Source organism: Rhinolophus sinicus, chromosome 4 (genome assembly GCF_057876585.1).
Source record: "Rhinolophus sinicus isolate RSI-liver-muscle chromosome 4, RSI-T2T, whole genome shotgun sequence".
NCBI classification, from domain to species: Eukaryota; Metazoa; Chordata; class Mammalia; order Chiroptera; family Rhinolophidae; genus Rhinolophus; species Rhinolophus sinicus.
Window position 1 is genome coordinate 58835995 of NC_142504.1, and position 16153 is coordinate 58852147.

At 43.2% G+C, this 16153-nt stretch overlaps 1 protein-coding gene and 1 pseudogene across 2 annotated transcripts in view; one reads left to right on the forward strand and one right to left on the reverse strand.

The window, feature by feature from the left end:
• Positions 1 to 14907, reverse strand: part of RAB43 (RAB43, member RAS oncogene family) — a 39467-nt gene extending 24560 nt beyond the window's left edge. Inside the window, exon 1 of one of the 2 annotated variants that reach the window (XM_019719030.2) lies at positions 14531 to 14907. In XM_019719030.2, coding sequence (XP_019574589.1) covers positions 14531 to 14734 — 204 coding nt within the window. In that variant the 5' untranslated portion in view covers positions 14735 to 14907. The remainder of the gene's footprint in view (positions 1 to 14530) is intronic. The other variant, XM_019719031.3, reaches the window with a different exon arrangement.
• On the forward strand, positions 248 to 6030 carry LOC109438864 (cofilin-2 pseudogene; annotated as a pseudogene).
• Positions 14908 to 16153: the final 1246 nt, after the last annotated feature.

The following is a 16153-nucleotide window of genomic DNA, read 5'->3' on the forward strand; positions in this document are numbered from 1 at the left end:
ACATACATAGAAAGATACAACAAATACAGCAAAATATGATTCAACTATTGACTCTAGGTAGAGTATGTGTGGGGTTCACTGTTATTCTTTCAACTTTTCTGTTTGAAATTTTTCATACTGAAAAGTTGGGAAAAAAAGAGTATTAATAATCTCCTCAGAATGAAAATATTACTGATATGAAAAAGAACCAACGGGAGATCTTGGAAATGAAAAATGTAACTGTCAAAATTAAGAAACCAAAGACGAAATGAATATCAGAAGAGATATGACTGAAAAGCAAATCAGTGAGCTGGAAGGTAGAGCCCAGGGGTTGTCCAGAACACAGCACAACAGAACAAGCTTTAAGACAGAGGAATAGGTAAGAGATGTGGAGGACAGGGGACAGAACAGGGAGAATGACAAGAAGGAGTTAATTAAAGAAATAAAAGGAAATTTCTTCGAGCTTTAAAAATATAGGAAGTATACCTACTGAGTTCACAGCAGGATGAATGAAAAATATCCCATAACCTAGACACACTATGGTAAGATTTCAGAACATGAGGAAGCATTTTTTTTTTTTTTAAATATAAATGCTTACAAAAAAAAACAAAGTGAGTTGACTACAAGCAAACAATAAGTCAACTAGACTCAGACCTTGCATCAGCAGCATTGGGTGCTTTAAGATAGTGCAATATATTCACAGTTCTGAGGAAATTATTTTATAAGTAGATTTCTATATCTAGTCAAGCTAACATCTCAGGGGCAACAGGGGTGGAAATAAAGTTAATTTTGGACATGTGGTTACTGAAAGTTTATCACTTACAGACTTTCTGTAAGAATCACCTGAGGAACAATTCAGGCAAAATGAAAATGAATCAAAGAAATAAAGGACAGTAAGACTACTGGTCAAGATGGTGGAGTAGGAAAACACTGTGCTTCCCTCCTCTCACAACCATATCAAAATTACAACTAACTACAGAACAACCATCATTGAGAATGGCCTGAAGTCTAGCTAAACAGAAGTCCTATAACTAAGGACATACAGAAGAAACCACCTTGAGACTGGTAGGAGGGGTGGAGATGCGGAACAGGCTGGTCCCACACCCATGTGTGGTGGTTAAAAATCAGTAGAGATATCTCAGCTGTGTAAGTTCCCCCAGAGAAGCAAGGGGTCCCAGCCCCAGGGCTCCCCAGCCTAGGGCTCCAGTGCTGGGAAGATAAGTCCCCATGACTTCTGGCTGTGAAAACCAGCAGAGATTGTGGCTGAGTGAGACAAAGGGTGACTAGAGTGCCAGGTGCTCCTCTTAAAGGGCCTGAGCATGGACTGATTCGCTAATGGGCTCACTTGCTCTGAGCTCCAGAGCTGGGGTAGCAGTTCGAAAAGTGCCAGGGACTTACCACGAGGAACTGAATTGTCTGGCTTCAGAGCAAGAGCTGGAGGGGCAGCTTTCTCCCAGGAAGAAGTGCTGGCAGACACCATTGTTCCTTTGTTGAGCCCTCAGTCAGCTGCTACATCTGAGTCTCCATCAACTTGGCTAACACTCTTTGCCCCACCCTGGTGATTCCCTGAGACCCCACTCCACCCAAATTGTCACTTCCAGTGTCTTTTCCAAACAAATGGCCTGTCTTGGCTCATGCTGAGGACTTTCCTAATATCTCTCAAAGGTTTGCATACCCCAAGCAAGCATCATCTGGCCTCAGCATGCCCCATACCACTTGCTGAGGAGCTCCAAGACCAGCACTAATGGCAGCCACCCTTGGTTTGCAGCTTGGAGTTTCCCAGGCATCTCCAAGCCCAGTGCAACTGGCAACCACCTGCAGATCACTTTGTAGCTCATACAAAGTGGCCCTGAGCAGGGCACAGGAAGTGGCTGAACTTGGCCTGCAACAGAGCCTCTCTTAAGAGACCCCAAAACCAACATACCCAGTGGCCAGTTTCAGACTACATCAGAGCACTACACAATCACCTCCAAAAAAGATACAACCAAAGGGCAGATTGAGCAGGCACCAGAGCCCTGATAAAGAAAATCCTGTTCTGTAGGGTCAGCCCCTGTACACCAGCTCCGCCACTGTAATGACCACCAGTCCTCACAACAAATCAGCCTAAGGGTCAATCCCTCCTACTGACATGCAAACAGAAATCAAGGCTCAATTACAACAGGACACACACAACCCACATAACGGACATACGTGGAGTACACAGCTCAGTTGACAAGAGAGATTGTGCCACTGGGCCCCACAGGACACCTACTACATAAGGCACCTACTACTAAGACTGGAAGACATAGTAGCCCTACCTAACACATAGAAACAAACACAGGGAGGCAGCCAAAATGGGGAGACAAAGAAATATGTCCCAAATGAAAGAACAGAACAAAGCTCCAGAAAAAGAACTAAACAAAATAGAGACAAGCAATCTACCAGACACTGAGTTCCAAACATTGGTTATAAGGATGCTCAATGATCTCAGTGAGAACTTCAACAAAGAGACAGGAAACATAAAAATGGAGCTAGAAAACATAAAAAAGAACCAGTCAGAAATGAAGAATACAATAACAGAAATAAAGAATTCATTAGAGGGAATCAACAGGATATTAGATGAAGCAGAAGATCAAATCAGCAACTTAGAAGATAAGGTAGCAGAAAACACCCAATCAGAACACCAAAAAGCAAAAAGAATTAAAAAAAAAAAAATGAGGATAGTTTATGGGGCATCTGGGAGGACAAGTGCACCAACATTCACATCCTAGGAATACCAGAAAGAGAAAAGAAAGAGCAAGAAATTGAAAACCTATTTGAAGAAATAATGACAAAAACTTCCCTAATCTGGCAAAGGAAAGACATACAAGCCCAGGAAGTGCAGAGTCTCAAACAAGATGAACCCAAAGAGGTCCACACCAAGACATCATAATGAAAATGCCAAAGGTTAAAGTCAAAGAGAGAATCTTAAAAGCAGCAAGAAAAAAACAGTTCGTTATGTACAAGGGAGCTCCCATAAGCCTGTCAAGCTGATTTCTCAACAGAAACTTTACAGGCCAGAAGGGATTGGTACAGAATAATCAAAGTGATGAAAAGTAAGGGCCTATAACCAAGATTACTCCCCCAGCAAAGCTACTACTTAGAATCAAAGGACAGATAAACAGTTCCCCAGAAAAAACTAAAGGATTACAAGGAATCAACACCAAGCCAGGATTATAAGGAATTTTAGGGGGACTACTTTAAGATTAAAAAAAAAAAAAAAGATAAAAAGTATGAAAATGGCAATAACTACCTATCTCTCAACAATTACCTTTAAATGTAAATGGATTAAATGCTCCAATCAAAAGACATGCAGTGACTGAATGGATTAAAAAAACAAAACCCTTACATATGCTGCCTATAAGAGACTCACTTCAGATTGAAAGACATACACAGACTGAAAGTAAAGGAATGGAAAGTTATTTCATGAAAATCGAAAAGAAAAAAAAAATCTGGAGTAGCAATACTCATACCATACAAAACAGACTTTAAAGCAAAGACTATTACGAGATAAAGAAGGACCCAGAAATCTCAGCTCTGGGTATTTATCTGAAGAAACGCATAGCACTACTTGGAAGGGGTATGTGCATTCATATGTTCATTGCAGTTCATTGTTTACAATCGCCAAGATATGGAGGCAGCCTGGGTGTCCATCAATGGATCAATGGATAAAGAAGAGGTAGTACATATAGAGGGTGCCTAAAAAATGTATATACATTTTAAGAAAGGAAAATTGTGTTAAAATTGTAATAATATATACCATTAACAAAAGATGAATACAAGTCATGTTTGACTTCTGCAATTACAAGAGGTGCTCAAAGTGGTTACCATCAGCATCCAGACACTTCTGAGTATGGCGAACTACTGCTTGAGCAATGTTGACCAAATTGTCCACTTGTATACATTTTATTGGCACCCTTAGTATATACAATGACTATTACTCAGCTGTAAAAAAGAATCAAATCTTGCCATCTGCGGGAGGCCAGATGGCTCAGTTGGTTAGAGCGCATGCTCTTAACAAGGTTGCCAGTTCGATTCCCACATGGGATGGTAGGCTGAGCCCCCTGCAACTAAGATTGAAAATGGCAACTGGAGGTGGAGCTGAGCTGCGCCCTCCACAACTAGATTGAAGGACAATGACTTGACTAGGCGCTGATGGGTCCTAGAAAAAAACACAGTTATCCAATTTGAAAACAAAAACAAAAAACTTGCCATCTGCAACAACATGAATGGACCTAGAGGGTATGGTGCTGAGTGGAGTAAGTTAGACAGAGAAAGACGAATGTCATATGATTTCAATTATATACGGGATCTAGAGAACAGGATAAACAAACAATGAAACAGAAATAAGCTCATAGATACAGAGAGCATTTTGATGGTTACAAGATTTGGAGAATGGGTGAAGTGGGGGAGGACAGTAAGAGGTACAAATTGGTAGTTACAAAACAGTCATGTGAACTACCCACCCACTCCTCCTCCTTCTCCCAGTGCCACTGAGTTGAATTCTGAGCCACCACTGAAGCCACAGGCACTGTGGCTTTTGGAGTTACAGTGACCGAAGTTGTTATCAAAGTTTTTAATGATGTGAAAGTAAGGAAACCTACACTAGAGGAGATCTAAAGAAAGAAAGCAGTTCTCTTCTGTGTAAGTGATGACAATAGACAATTGTAGGGGAAGCAAAGCAGATCTTGGTGGGTGACATTGGTAGATACTGTAGAGGACCCCCACACATCTTTTGTGAAGTTGCTACTTCTGAATGATTGCCAATATGCTTTGTACCATGTCATGTATGAAACAAGAGTCTAAGAAAGACCTAGTATGTATATTCTGGGTTCCTGAAAATGCACCTTTAAAAAGCAAGATGATTTATGCTAGCTTTAAAGATGCCATTAAAAAGAAATTTACAGGTATTAAAAATGCAAATAAATGACTTAGATGACATAAAGGACCATTCAACACTTGAAGAAAAATTGGGAGGCAACGTTTTACCTGAAGGAAAACCCTTATCAAATTTAGTTAGCAAGTCATTAGGTAAACAGGGAGGTCCCTGGTGGAATAAACAAAGACAGCTATATCCTAAAACTCCAGGTTTTTAAATCACTCCTTCGCTCCAGGACAAAATGTAACATCGTCTTGAGGTTAATCATAAAATTATTTTGGCCTGACAAATGGAGCAGATCTGATAGGTAAGAGTGGGTTACTTTGCTGATTCCTTTAGGATGGGCAAGCAGAACAAACCTGGTAGACGAATTTCATTAAAAGCCGCCAGCTTCCCTTCCCCAAACAGGCAAGGGAAGGTATAAAAGAGCTTTTGCCTCAGTCACGGGACACCCCCATTCAGGACCCCCTCCCACTCAGGAGCTCTGACCCTTTGCTTTCAATAAACTATCCTCGTTTTAAAACTCTTTGCCTCTCAAGTGCCATCTAGATCTTAAGGATCTTCCATTTCTTCAGCTCAATTGAACTAGTATTAGGATTTTTTGGATTTTTTTCCCCTCTTCCCACTGGGTCCATCCAACACAATGAATAAAGGACATATCACTTATGTAAGCAGCCTATCGGTGATTGCCATTAGACTGTTAAATACTGTTACTCTAATATACAACCCAAGGAATACCGTCCCATAATATTTACACCAAAACAAACTTGCCTCCTTTGCAGCAAGCAATACAATGAATGTGATTGTCAATGTGAATAACTTAGAACACTGCAAAGGGTAAGCTAACTGAATGCCTTGAAAGCATTATCCACTTGTCAGATGGTAAACTTTATTCAGTATTATTTATAGTTGCACTTGATTACAGTTCTTTGAGGCTCCAGCATTCACCTGCCTTGGCAAGCCTATTTTTGTGACATGGAAGCATGGATATAACATTATGCACTGAAAGCACATTTTTGTAATGAGTTTAACTCCCCACCCCCAAAAGAAATGCCAATTAAGTTGTATTAACTGCCTCATCAACTTATCCTAGTACCTCAGTGTTCATTCCTGTTACCTGAATACCTTCTTAAAAGAAATCTGTTATTAATGACATTTTTTCCATTGAGTGTACACTACTGAATAAGTGTAGGAGTTTTATGTTTACCATGTAAGTCTTGCAACACTAAATGTATTTTGAATATCAGTCATGATGGCAATTTCTGTAAAAAAGAGCCTTAAATGGAATGTTGTTGTTTAAGATCAAACTCCTCACCCTAACAAAAATGGCCATGTTGCAATAAAAATTGTGAATATTAAAAAAAAAATAGTCATGGGGATGAAGAGTATAACATGGGGGAACACAGTCTGTAGTATTGTAATAACTAAGTATGGTATCAGATAGGTACTGGATTTATTGGGGTGATCACTTCATAAGTTATATAAATGTCTAATCACTGTGCTATACACCTGAAACTAATGTAATATTATATGTCAACTATAATTGAAAAAATTTAAAAATATTAAAAAAATAACAGTAAACTGAAAATTTAAAAAATCTTAAAATTGAGTCTAGATAAGTGTTGATGCAAAATGTCAAAAAATTAACAACAATCTAGAATTCAAATCCTAGATGATTTTAATGTGGAAGTTGGGATGGAGGCAATGAGAAGGGAGGAAAAGAGTGCCAGCGTTCTTGTCTTCTTCAGGTCACAGAAATAGATACTAATTCTAGACTGTAGATAGAATAATGTAAGCTTGAATATGCATTTAAAATTTAACAAGTAGAAATAGCATATATATATATATATATATATATATATATATATATATATATATCACATATATACATATATATATATATATATATATATATACACATATATACATATATATATATATATATATCCAAATTCTAGAGGGTGACATGGAAGTGAGACAACTAACTGATCCAACAAAAGCTAAAACATACTTTGCTACCTGGAAAAACTCCAGTTACTGAACAGTGAGAGCAGATGCTTCACTCATTCATCAACAACAAACAAGGGAAGGCACAGGGCTAGGTGTGGGCATACAGGACAGAGCTCACATTCCCTCCGGGGCCTGGGAACAAACCAGCAAGAGTGACTTAGGGTGGTGGTAGGTGCTATAGGAAGAAAAAACAAAGCAGCGCAAAGAAGGGATAAAAAGTAACTCGGACCTTAAAAGCATCATGCTTAAGAAAACTCGTAATATTGTGTGGTTCAATTTATATGTAATGTCCAGAACAAGCAACTCTATAGAGACAAAAAGTAGACAAGTGGTTGCCAGGAGCCGGGGAGAGGGTAGAATGTGAGTGACTGCTAACTGGGTACAAGGTTCCTTTCTGGATGATGGAAATATTCTGAAGTAATTGTGGTGACGGTTGCACAACTCTGTGAGTGTATGAAACAAAAAAGCCCCCCCCAAAAAAAAAAAAAAAATCACTGAATTGTATACCTTAAATGGAGAAATTTATGGTGTGTGGATTTTATCTCAATAAAGATTCTTTTTTTACGGGAACTTGGTAGAGTGTTACATTAGACAGGATAATCAGGTAAGGCCAACTTATGTAAAGCCAAATAATAATCTGTTGATGTACATATGCATGCATACACTTGGAGCGCAAACTGGTGTGTATCTTAACACACCAGGGCCTTCCATCCATTACCACTCTCCTTCCCAGTGGCAGGAGAACCCGAGTTCCCATGAGGTCTCCTTTTTTCATTCCACATTCATTTCCAGCTCTGTGCCCAGGTGCCCTAAGGCTTTTGCATGAACCCCACACTTTAAGTAGAGCTTCCAGATCCACTGACACTTTTTTCTGCTCAAATGTGGTTCTCCCTTCTCTCTTGTTTACTTGCTCGTTTCTTCAGCCAATACTTGTCAAGGGCTTATTCTGGAGAAAATAACCCAAAGAAAACTGTAGAGTCAAAGTTTATATTGAGATATTTACCTTGTGATTTCACTAATAATACTGATTTTTCTATGTATTTCATCCATAATGTAAACATGACAGATAGTAACAATTCATAGCTAGCAAACTGAAGTTTATTCTGATAGCTGTGATCTATTTTTTCATTATGAAATAATCTACTATATGTATACCCATTACAGAGTTAAAACCCAAGAGTAAAAAACAAGTTAAACAACAACAATAAAAAATCAAAGTTTCTCACTGGAAAATGTAAATAGAATACTTTAATTTAAAAAAAATCTGATTTTTACACTTCTCAGGCATCAAAATGGCAGGATCACCTGGCTTGAAATTACAAGTAATTTTTTCAGTGAATTCAAAGATAGCATAGCCCAACATCCTCATGTCAGAGACAAGATAACTAACACAGGGAGGGAAAATGACCCATAAACTATCAGCTGTGAGTTGGAGACCAACTTTTTAGGCCTCTCAAATCAAGAAGAACCTTGTCCCCTTAAAAAGCAGTCACCTCAGGAAGCAGCACACTTACTCCAATGACCTGTCACTGACCAAAAGATACTACAATTGCCCTCAGGGTCGTTGGATAAGCCCTCTAACAGCACTTGCTTGGTTTCCATGGCTACACGTTCAATAAAGTAGCATTTTGTAACTCAATCTAGATGATGGATTTTTTTCTTTTGTTTACACTGGCCATACGCACCATTTCTCCCAATTAATATGAATTAATAAGGATTTGTTTAATAAGCATCTGGCATTAGGATGTTCATATGATACTGCTAATCAAAATGTAAATACAAGTGATATGTGATGGCTTACATATTAAATTGGTCCCAAACCTTTTTGTGTGTGTGTGTGTGTTGGTAGTGGTAGAGGGCATAATACAACAATGAGGAAAAGTACTAGACTAGGAACTAGAAGGCTAGGTTCTGGTTCAGACTTGCTACACACAGGCCCTCATTTCCCCCTCTGTAAAATGGGGGTCCCTCTCACAGGACCACTGCGAGGACCAAGTATGAGAACAATGGTAAAAACAGAAGATGCAGTACATGTGGGAGGGAGGGCTGCTCTACTACTACTCAACTCTATGATTTCCTCACGTCCAAAGAAAACCAAAGCACTTAAAGAAAACCATTCAAGCATCAGGCCTCAGCAAGGGCCTATCACAGGCCCAGCACTACCCAAAGGCCAATGGAAGATAAAGAAAACCTGAAAGGACTTAAAGACCAAAGAGATGAAAGTGAGGAAAGGAAATAGACATGTTGACACCCTGAGCTGAGATGTGGACCCAGCAAGGTGCTAAAGGCCTTGTGCACTGTAACCCCTAACTGGTGTGGAATCTCTGCCCAGATCTGCCACAGGGGGCAGGCCCTTGCCTTTTCTTGCCCAGAAAACCCAATATAGATACAAGAGGGATCCTTTTCTTCATTTCACTGATAGGATAAGAAATCAGTGAAGCAACTTTCACAAAGCTCATTGGGCAGCCCCACACTTCCTGACTCCCCATGCCACTATCTCTCTCAGCTGATTTCCACCGAATGTGAGTTCCCATCTACTGATGATCTGCTATATGTCAGGTCCCTAAAGCTAGGGGGTTTGCAGGTGAAGCAGATTGGAAGTGGTAACGTCACATACCCAAGGCCCTATGTGGCAAAGCCAAGATTTTTAACCTGGTGCCATCTAACGCTGGCCCTTAGTCTTTCTACTACTACACGTGCTGCCTCAGGACTGTCAGAAACCTTGGGAGGCAAGGCTTATTTTGCAATGAGGATGGTTGTCATTGGTATCAAGAACAGACTGCTTTAGACAACCAGCATGACCTAAACTTCTTTCTTACCTAACAGTCCTTTTACTATCTCTGATCAAAACTGAAAAAGTCCGACCAATTTTATCCAAATAGGAAAAGCATGTGAGCAAAGCCTGACTGGAAGGACTGAGGATGCAAACTTTAAAAAGATGCTGGTTCCTTTTACCCTGCTCCTGTCCCCTCTTTTGGAAGTGCCACAAAACAAAGATGTCTTGTAGGGCCAAGAGAAGCTTGAGAACCAAGGCTGAAGGTCCTGAATTCTGGAGGCCCAGGCCCAAGGGCATAGACTTTACCTCTGTGAAGGAAGGATCTGGCAGCATCCCAACAAAGGGAGAGTGAGCCTGAAAGAGAGCTGAATAAATAGGGTACAATTTTACAAGGCTAACCTGTGTGTGTAAACTTGAGGCCTGTGTCCCCAGTGATCTGCAAAAAACAAGTTTATATAACAAGCCTTATCTGTCCCAGATAAGGTGAGTAGAGGAACCGTAAGAATATTTTAAGGATTTAGAACCGGCTGAGATTTCCTGGGGGACAGTGAGGTTGGGAAGGAGTGACGGGTGGGAGATGGCAGGTTAAGAAATAATCTGTCTAATCTAAGGAGGAAAACGGTAACAACAGCAATAATAAAATAATTCCTTATATTTGTGACTCCTTGGTTTTATTTACAACAGCACTTTCAGGACAGACAAAAAAATGGGTTAACACTGATTGCCTCTTCTTAGAGGGCACTGGGTAGCTTGGGGGACAAACGTGGAAAGGAGTATGCCCCTTCACATCTTTGAAATTTTGAAATTCTGAACTATGTAGATGATTATCTATTCAAAAACATATAAAGGAAATTTTAAATTATTTTAAGCATGTCTATAGCTTTCCAACACACTAAGTAGGCAGAAGGAAGATCATGAGTCCTATTTCACAAATGAGGAAGCCTGAGGCTCCAAGAAGGGGAAAGGAATTAGCCACAGTTTTGGCAGGGCTGGACATAAGACCCAGACCAGTTAGGACTCAGACTCCTAATCCAGTGTTCTCTTTCAGAGACACCAAAATTTGAAACACTAGCAGCACCGATTCATTCTTGATGTTCAGTCTGCATAGCTAGAGCAGAAGGAATGGGGTGGGACATAGGAACCAATCACCACATGCAGCGCCTTACTAACCAGCACAACAGACTACGTGAGCTGTTTGGAACTGGCTAGATGTTCTGTTAGCTGACAAATGCCCTGAAATTCCTTGAGGTTTCAATCCTTGTTGTTGAAAACATATAAAATGCCCAAGTCCACATTCTTCTCTCAAAGTGTGGTGGCCACAAGTGCACTTTTACTAGACTGATTAACTTGCAGAATTTCAGGGTCATCATTATGAACTCAGAGGGACTCAGAAGGGTGGTCAACTGTAAAAATGAGCACTAGATTTAGAAGCCAGGCTGACCCTGCATTCAAGTCCTGGTTTTGCCACTGATGTGTGTGACCTTAGGCATATGGGTCATTTCATTTATTTTGGCCTCAGCTTCCTCTCTATAAATAAAAATCAATTAACAGACATGTATTGAACACCATCTGTCTGACACTGTTGTAGGTGCAGGAATTCACTAATATGCAAGGCAGACTGGATCCCTGAGCTTCTAAGGAGCTGACATTATACAGGGGGAGACCAAGACCCAAAGCAATTTCAAGTCCCGGTAAGTGCTATGAACTTACCCTTGAACTTATCCCATAATGGGAAGGAGGGCCTGGGAGGCCAGGGAAGGCCTTTCTGAAGAGGTTGCATTCTCCGTGGAAGCCAAATGATGCAGCAGTGGTTACAATGGGATCTAGGGACAGAGTATGACAGGCAGAGGCAAAAATACAAAGGGTCTGAGGCAAGCATGTCTGAAGGGCAGAAAGGTATGGAGAGTAGTGAATGAGGCAGAGGAAGAGAGATGAAGTTGGCAAGGCACACAGGGGCCCATCTCTTCAGGTTTAGATGTTACTCTGGTTGCACTGGGAAGTGACTATAGAAATAAGGGGGTTTAATTACATCTGTGATGTTTCAAACTTTTTATTTTTCGGCAGCAGAATTCTTTAATCAAATAAAAACAAGTGGAACCTCAATATAAAACTAGATACAAGTAGCACTGTTCTGTGTGGAAGCTTAAGGCTCTTCCAAATCTGTAGCGTCTTGGCTTTCCCCCTTTACCCCACCATGCCCCCAAACACTGGAGCTCAGAGGAGTTAGAAAACCACTAGGTGATCTACCTCTAAGGTTACCCAAGCTCTAACAAAAGCCAGCGTTACAGGAAAAGGAGGTTTAAGAGATCATACTGGATGCTTATTGGACACTGGATGGACCCTGGGAAGATTTCAAACTAAACCTGATATGGATCTGCTTCTGAAGAAACAACAATAAAATCTGGCTCATCAAAGATTACAGTCAAAATCACACTGCTGAATCTATAGGGACAAAAAATAGTTCAGTGGTTGCCAGGGCCAGGGGTGAAGGTAGGACAATGACACCAAGAGATACAAGGGAATTTTCTGGGTTGATGGAAGTATTCTATACCTTGATTGTGGTGGTGGTTACGAGACTGTATACATTTGTCAAAGTTCACAGAATTGTACACTTAAAAATGGGTGTTTAGTATGTGTAAATTAAACCTCAATAATCCTATTTTTTAAATTACATTGCTGGAAGACACCTCAGAGGTATTTTATGGATGAGGAAACAGAGAGAGGCAAACCGACTTACTCCTGATGACTCATTAGAGCCCAGAAATCCTGACTTGAGAGAGACTGTCCCCCACCTACTGCTGCTCACTTTTAATTCAGAGCCTCTTTAGTGTACTGGGCTTCAGGTTTCTCTGACTTCAAAATGAGGAGGTAAATAATTGCCGAAGGCTTTTCCACTCCAAACAATTAGATCAAAGAAGCAGTTTGATAACGGGGAAAGACCTCAGTGCTTTGGAGTAAAAAAACTGGAAGAAAAATTTCCACCTCTGTCACTTACTAGCTGTGTGCTCCGGGGCAATCCCGTCCTGTGTGAGAAAGGGCTAATAATAAGAACATATCTGTAAAACAACTGGCACACAAGACTCTCAAGACGGGAAATATAACTATTAAGGGTGTTACCATACCTACACTGTTTTCCCATTGCCAGTCCCACCCACCTGCCTCCTAAGAACAATCTGGAGGTGACCATGATGAAAAGAAATAACGAATTGCCTGTTCTGCATTGCATAACCTGTGCTCAGGTACACAGTACACCCTGGGCTCCAAAGGGGCACAGGCTGTTATCTCGCCAAGTAAACAGGGAACACCCTGCGCTTTCCTTGACCACTGTCAGCATGGGTCACCACAAACACTGAAGTGGGAGCAGGCTGACAGCTTACAAGAACACTACTGTTGTTTATGCCTATATTTTAATACTCCACTTTCCCTGTGGTTGCTGGCATCATCACAGGGCACAAGCTCACCCACGGATACATTTCACCCATCCCACAGCCCTTCCCTCACCACCTGCTCTAAAGAGGTGGTCCCAAGTAATAACAAAACTGCCTGCCACACGTTGCTCTTTTTCTATCCCAAGGAGACAAAACAAACAAACAACAATAAAACCCCATAAAACCAAAAGACTATTAAAAACAAACAAAACCCTTCAAGCAGATAGTTTCTGCTTCCACCGTCACGTCTATTCTAGATGCACTGTGGTCATGTAAAGACTGTTGGCTTACTTTTTCTCCATGATGGGGCAGGAGGAAGGCAACACTGAGAAATTATCCAAATTTTGCACAAAGAGCTAAGTATCCAGGCCAATGGCAACCATGAGAAAGCTTACAGTAAACCAAAGAGGCAGAACTCCAGAGCATCAGGGCTCAACCGACTCCAATTGCCCTGGTGCAACTTCTTGCTCCTGCCCAGTACTCTTAAGAGTTCTAAAGATCATGTGAACTGAAAACCATGAAAGAATGGAAAACGAAGCACAGTTAAGTTCTGAGCAAGAACACTGCTCTATCCTGGTCTTGGTCTCCTACTCTATTAAAGGGGGTTGACACCCAGATTAAGAAAGTCTGACTCATTAATCAAATATTACGTGTCAAATCATTGCCAGAACATTGTGACAACTATATCCTGCTGTTTCTATTTGGAGCCACTGCCAAAAATTGGTCCTCTACCCTACCTTCCGGTAGCTGTGAAGTTTTCAGTTTCTAGCAAACTCCAGCTGGGGGAGGGGACCCAGTGCTGGCACTAGTCGAGTAAAGTTCCACCAGTAGGTCCACAAAGAGACTGCAGGGAGGCGTGGCCAGGCCGGAAATTCTGACAAAGTTTTGGCCCTCTGGTCCTAGAAGCAACTACTTCCTGATCCCGCCTAGTCTCGGGGCGGGTGTAGTTTTCTCGCTGGGTTCCCCACCCAAGGGCCGAACTGGGGGCTTTGACCACGATGGGAAGGGGTCAGGGCCAGCCAGGCGTTCTTCTGTCCCCGGCATTCCGAGGCGCTCGGCTGCCTTCCACTGGCGAAGTTATTGTGGAGCAAAATCCCCCAGGGTGCGAGCTCGTGAGGGTAGGGCCTCCTCCTTTGCACTACCCCCATCACACAGACACACACACACAAACACACACACAAGGCCGGCGCTTTGCGTACTGAACCTGGCCCAGATTCCAAGGCCCAGGCCTATTCCGACAGGAGGAAGGAAAGGAAAAGCAAAACGGATTTGCCAGACACCTCAGAACAATCCTAGGCGATAGTTGCGGCCCCCGCCCCCGCTGAGGGAGAACCTTCCAGGGGCCCTGGCCGCCCCTGGTGCCAGTCGGAGCCAGTGCTGCGGAGAGGCCGGAGAGGGCTTGCCCAACCCAGCGCGGCGACCCTAGGCCGGGCCTCCCACCTTGACCCGCTTGCCCTGGATCTCCAGCGTCTTCATGGTGAAGTCGACGCCAATGGTGCTGCTCTGGCGCTCGGAGAAAGCGCCGGTCTTGAAGCGCTGCACCACGCACGTCTTGCCCACGCTCGCGTCGCCCACCAGCACCAACTTGAACAGGAAATCGTACTGTTCGTCTGGGTCCCCTGGGCCTGGGCCCGGCCCCGCCATGGCCGCGAGGGAGCCGAGAGCCGGCGCTCCAGACGCTGAGGGCGGCTTGGGCTCACAGAGCCACGGGCGCCTGGCGACGTGGAGCGGCCGCAACACCTGAAGCAGTGCAGCCGCCAACCGCGGGCCCGGCCCGCCCCGGCCCGCCCCGGCCTGCAGGGAGCCCGCGGGCCTCGGCTCCTCCCCCGACTCCCATAGTCCAGCCCTCCGCGAAGCTCGCGGCCAGCCCTCGGTTCTCCAGGTCAGTCCCGCCCTTAGGCCCGCCTTGGCACCGCCCCAGTCCGACTCCGCTCGCAGTACCTCCCCCAGCACTCCCCACACCCCCTCCGCCTATTTATCTCTCCCTCCACACCGCCGCCAAACCACTGCTCCACCTGACCCTTCCTCAGCTAAGCTACTCTCCAGCTGGGACCCTAGGTCCTGCTCTGGCGCCTCCTGTCCCGCCTCCGCCTTCCCTAGGCCTGGCCAGCCCGCCTGGGCTCGCCTACCTGTTGCTCTCCCAGACCAACAGTCAAAAGCAGGCTCTAGGTAATGGTGGGGGCCTGCAGGCTTGGGGTCCTGTTAAGCCAGCACTTGGATCCAGAATGCCACTTCTAGAGTGAATCAATGGGGAAGGGGTCTACCATGGCAGTGTCACCTTAGTGCTCACACTAACAGGGCCGACAATGTAGAATCTATCTAACAGAGGATGGCGATAAGTGGTAGCATTTTTCTACACTGAAAAGGAGAAATGGCTGGTAGCACACTACAAGGAGGAAAGAAAAAATCTTCAGTGAGGCCAGAAATTAAGCTGGCTATAAAACTGGGGAGTAGGCCTAAATAACTGTGGAGAGAGACCTGAAAGCTGTGGCTCAAGATGACCTCCCCGGACGCTGGGGAGAGAATTAGGGAGCCCTGTTTGGTGGAAGGCAAGGCCAGAAGGAGGAGTTGGGAGATTTCCAACCCCAAAATGCAACCTAGTAACTGAAGCAGTTGCCGAATGGCTCAAGATGGGCTGGCTCAGTTGGGGTTATGGGTCCAGTTTGGGGAACTGACCCATCTGAAAAGCACCAAAGATTGGCCTGAGCAGAGGAACAATGGAGGTTTGTGGGGAGTTCTGTGGAAGGGCAGACCAGTTCCCAAGATGGCCCAGTGAAGCAAGGGTCCTCAAAGAAACGAGATCCAAACATCTGTAAGAAGCTTAAAATAGATCAAATTGAACCTATTTGCCAAAGGGCTTTCCAGCTACCAAGATGGGAGGGAGTTGAGTACACTCCTGCCCTTTTCAAACAGCACCCTTACAAGGAGGGCTACAGCACTTCAATTCCATTTAATTCAACAGGTTTAATGCCTGCTATGGGTCAGGTATTTTTCTAGGGTCTTGGAATACATCAATGAGCAAAGTAGACAAAAACCCATACCATCCCCAGTTGAAAAGGAAGA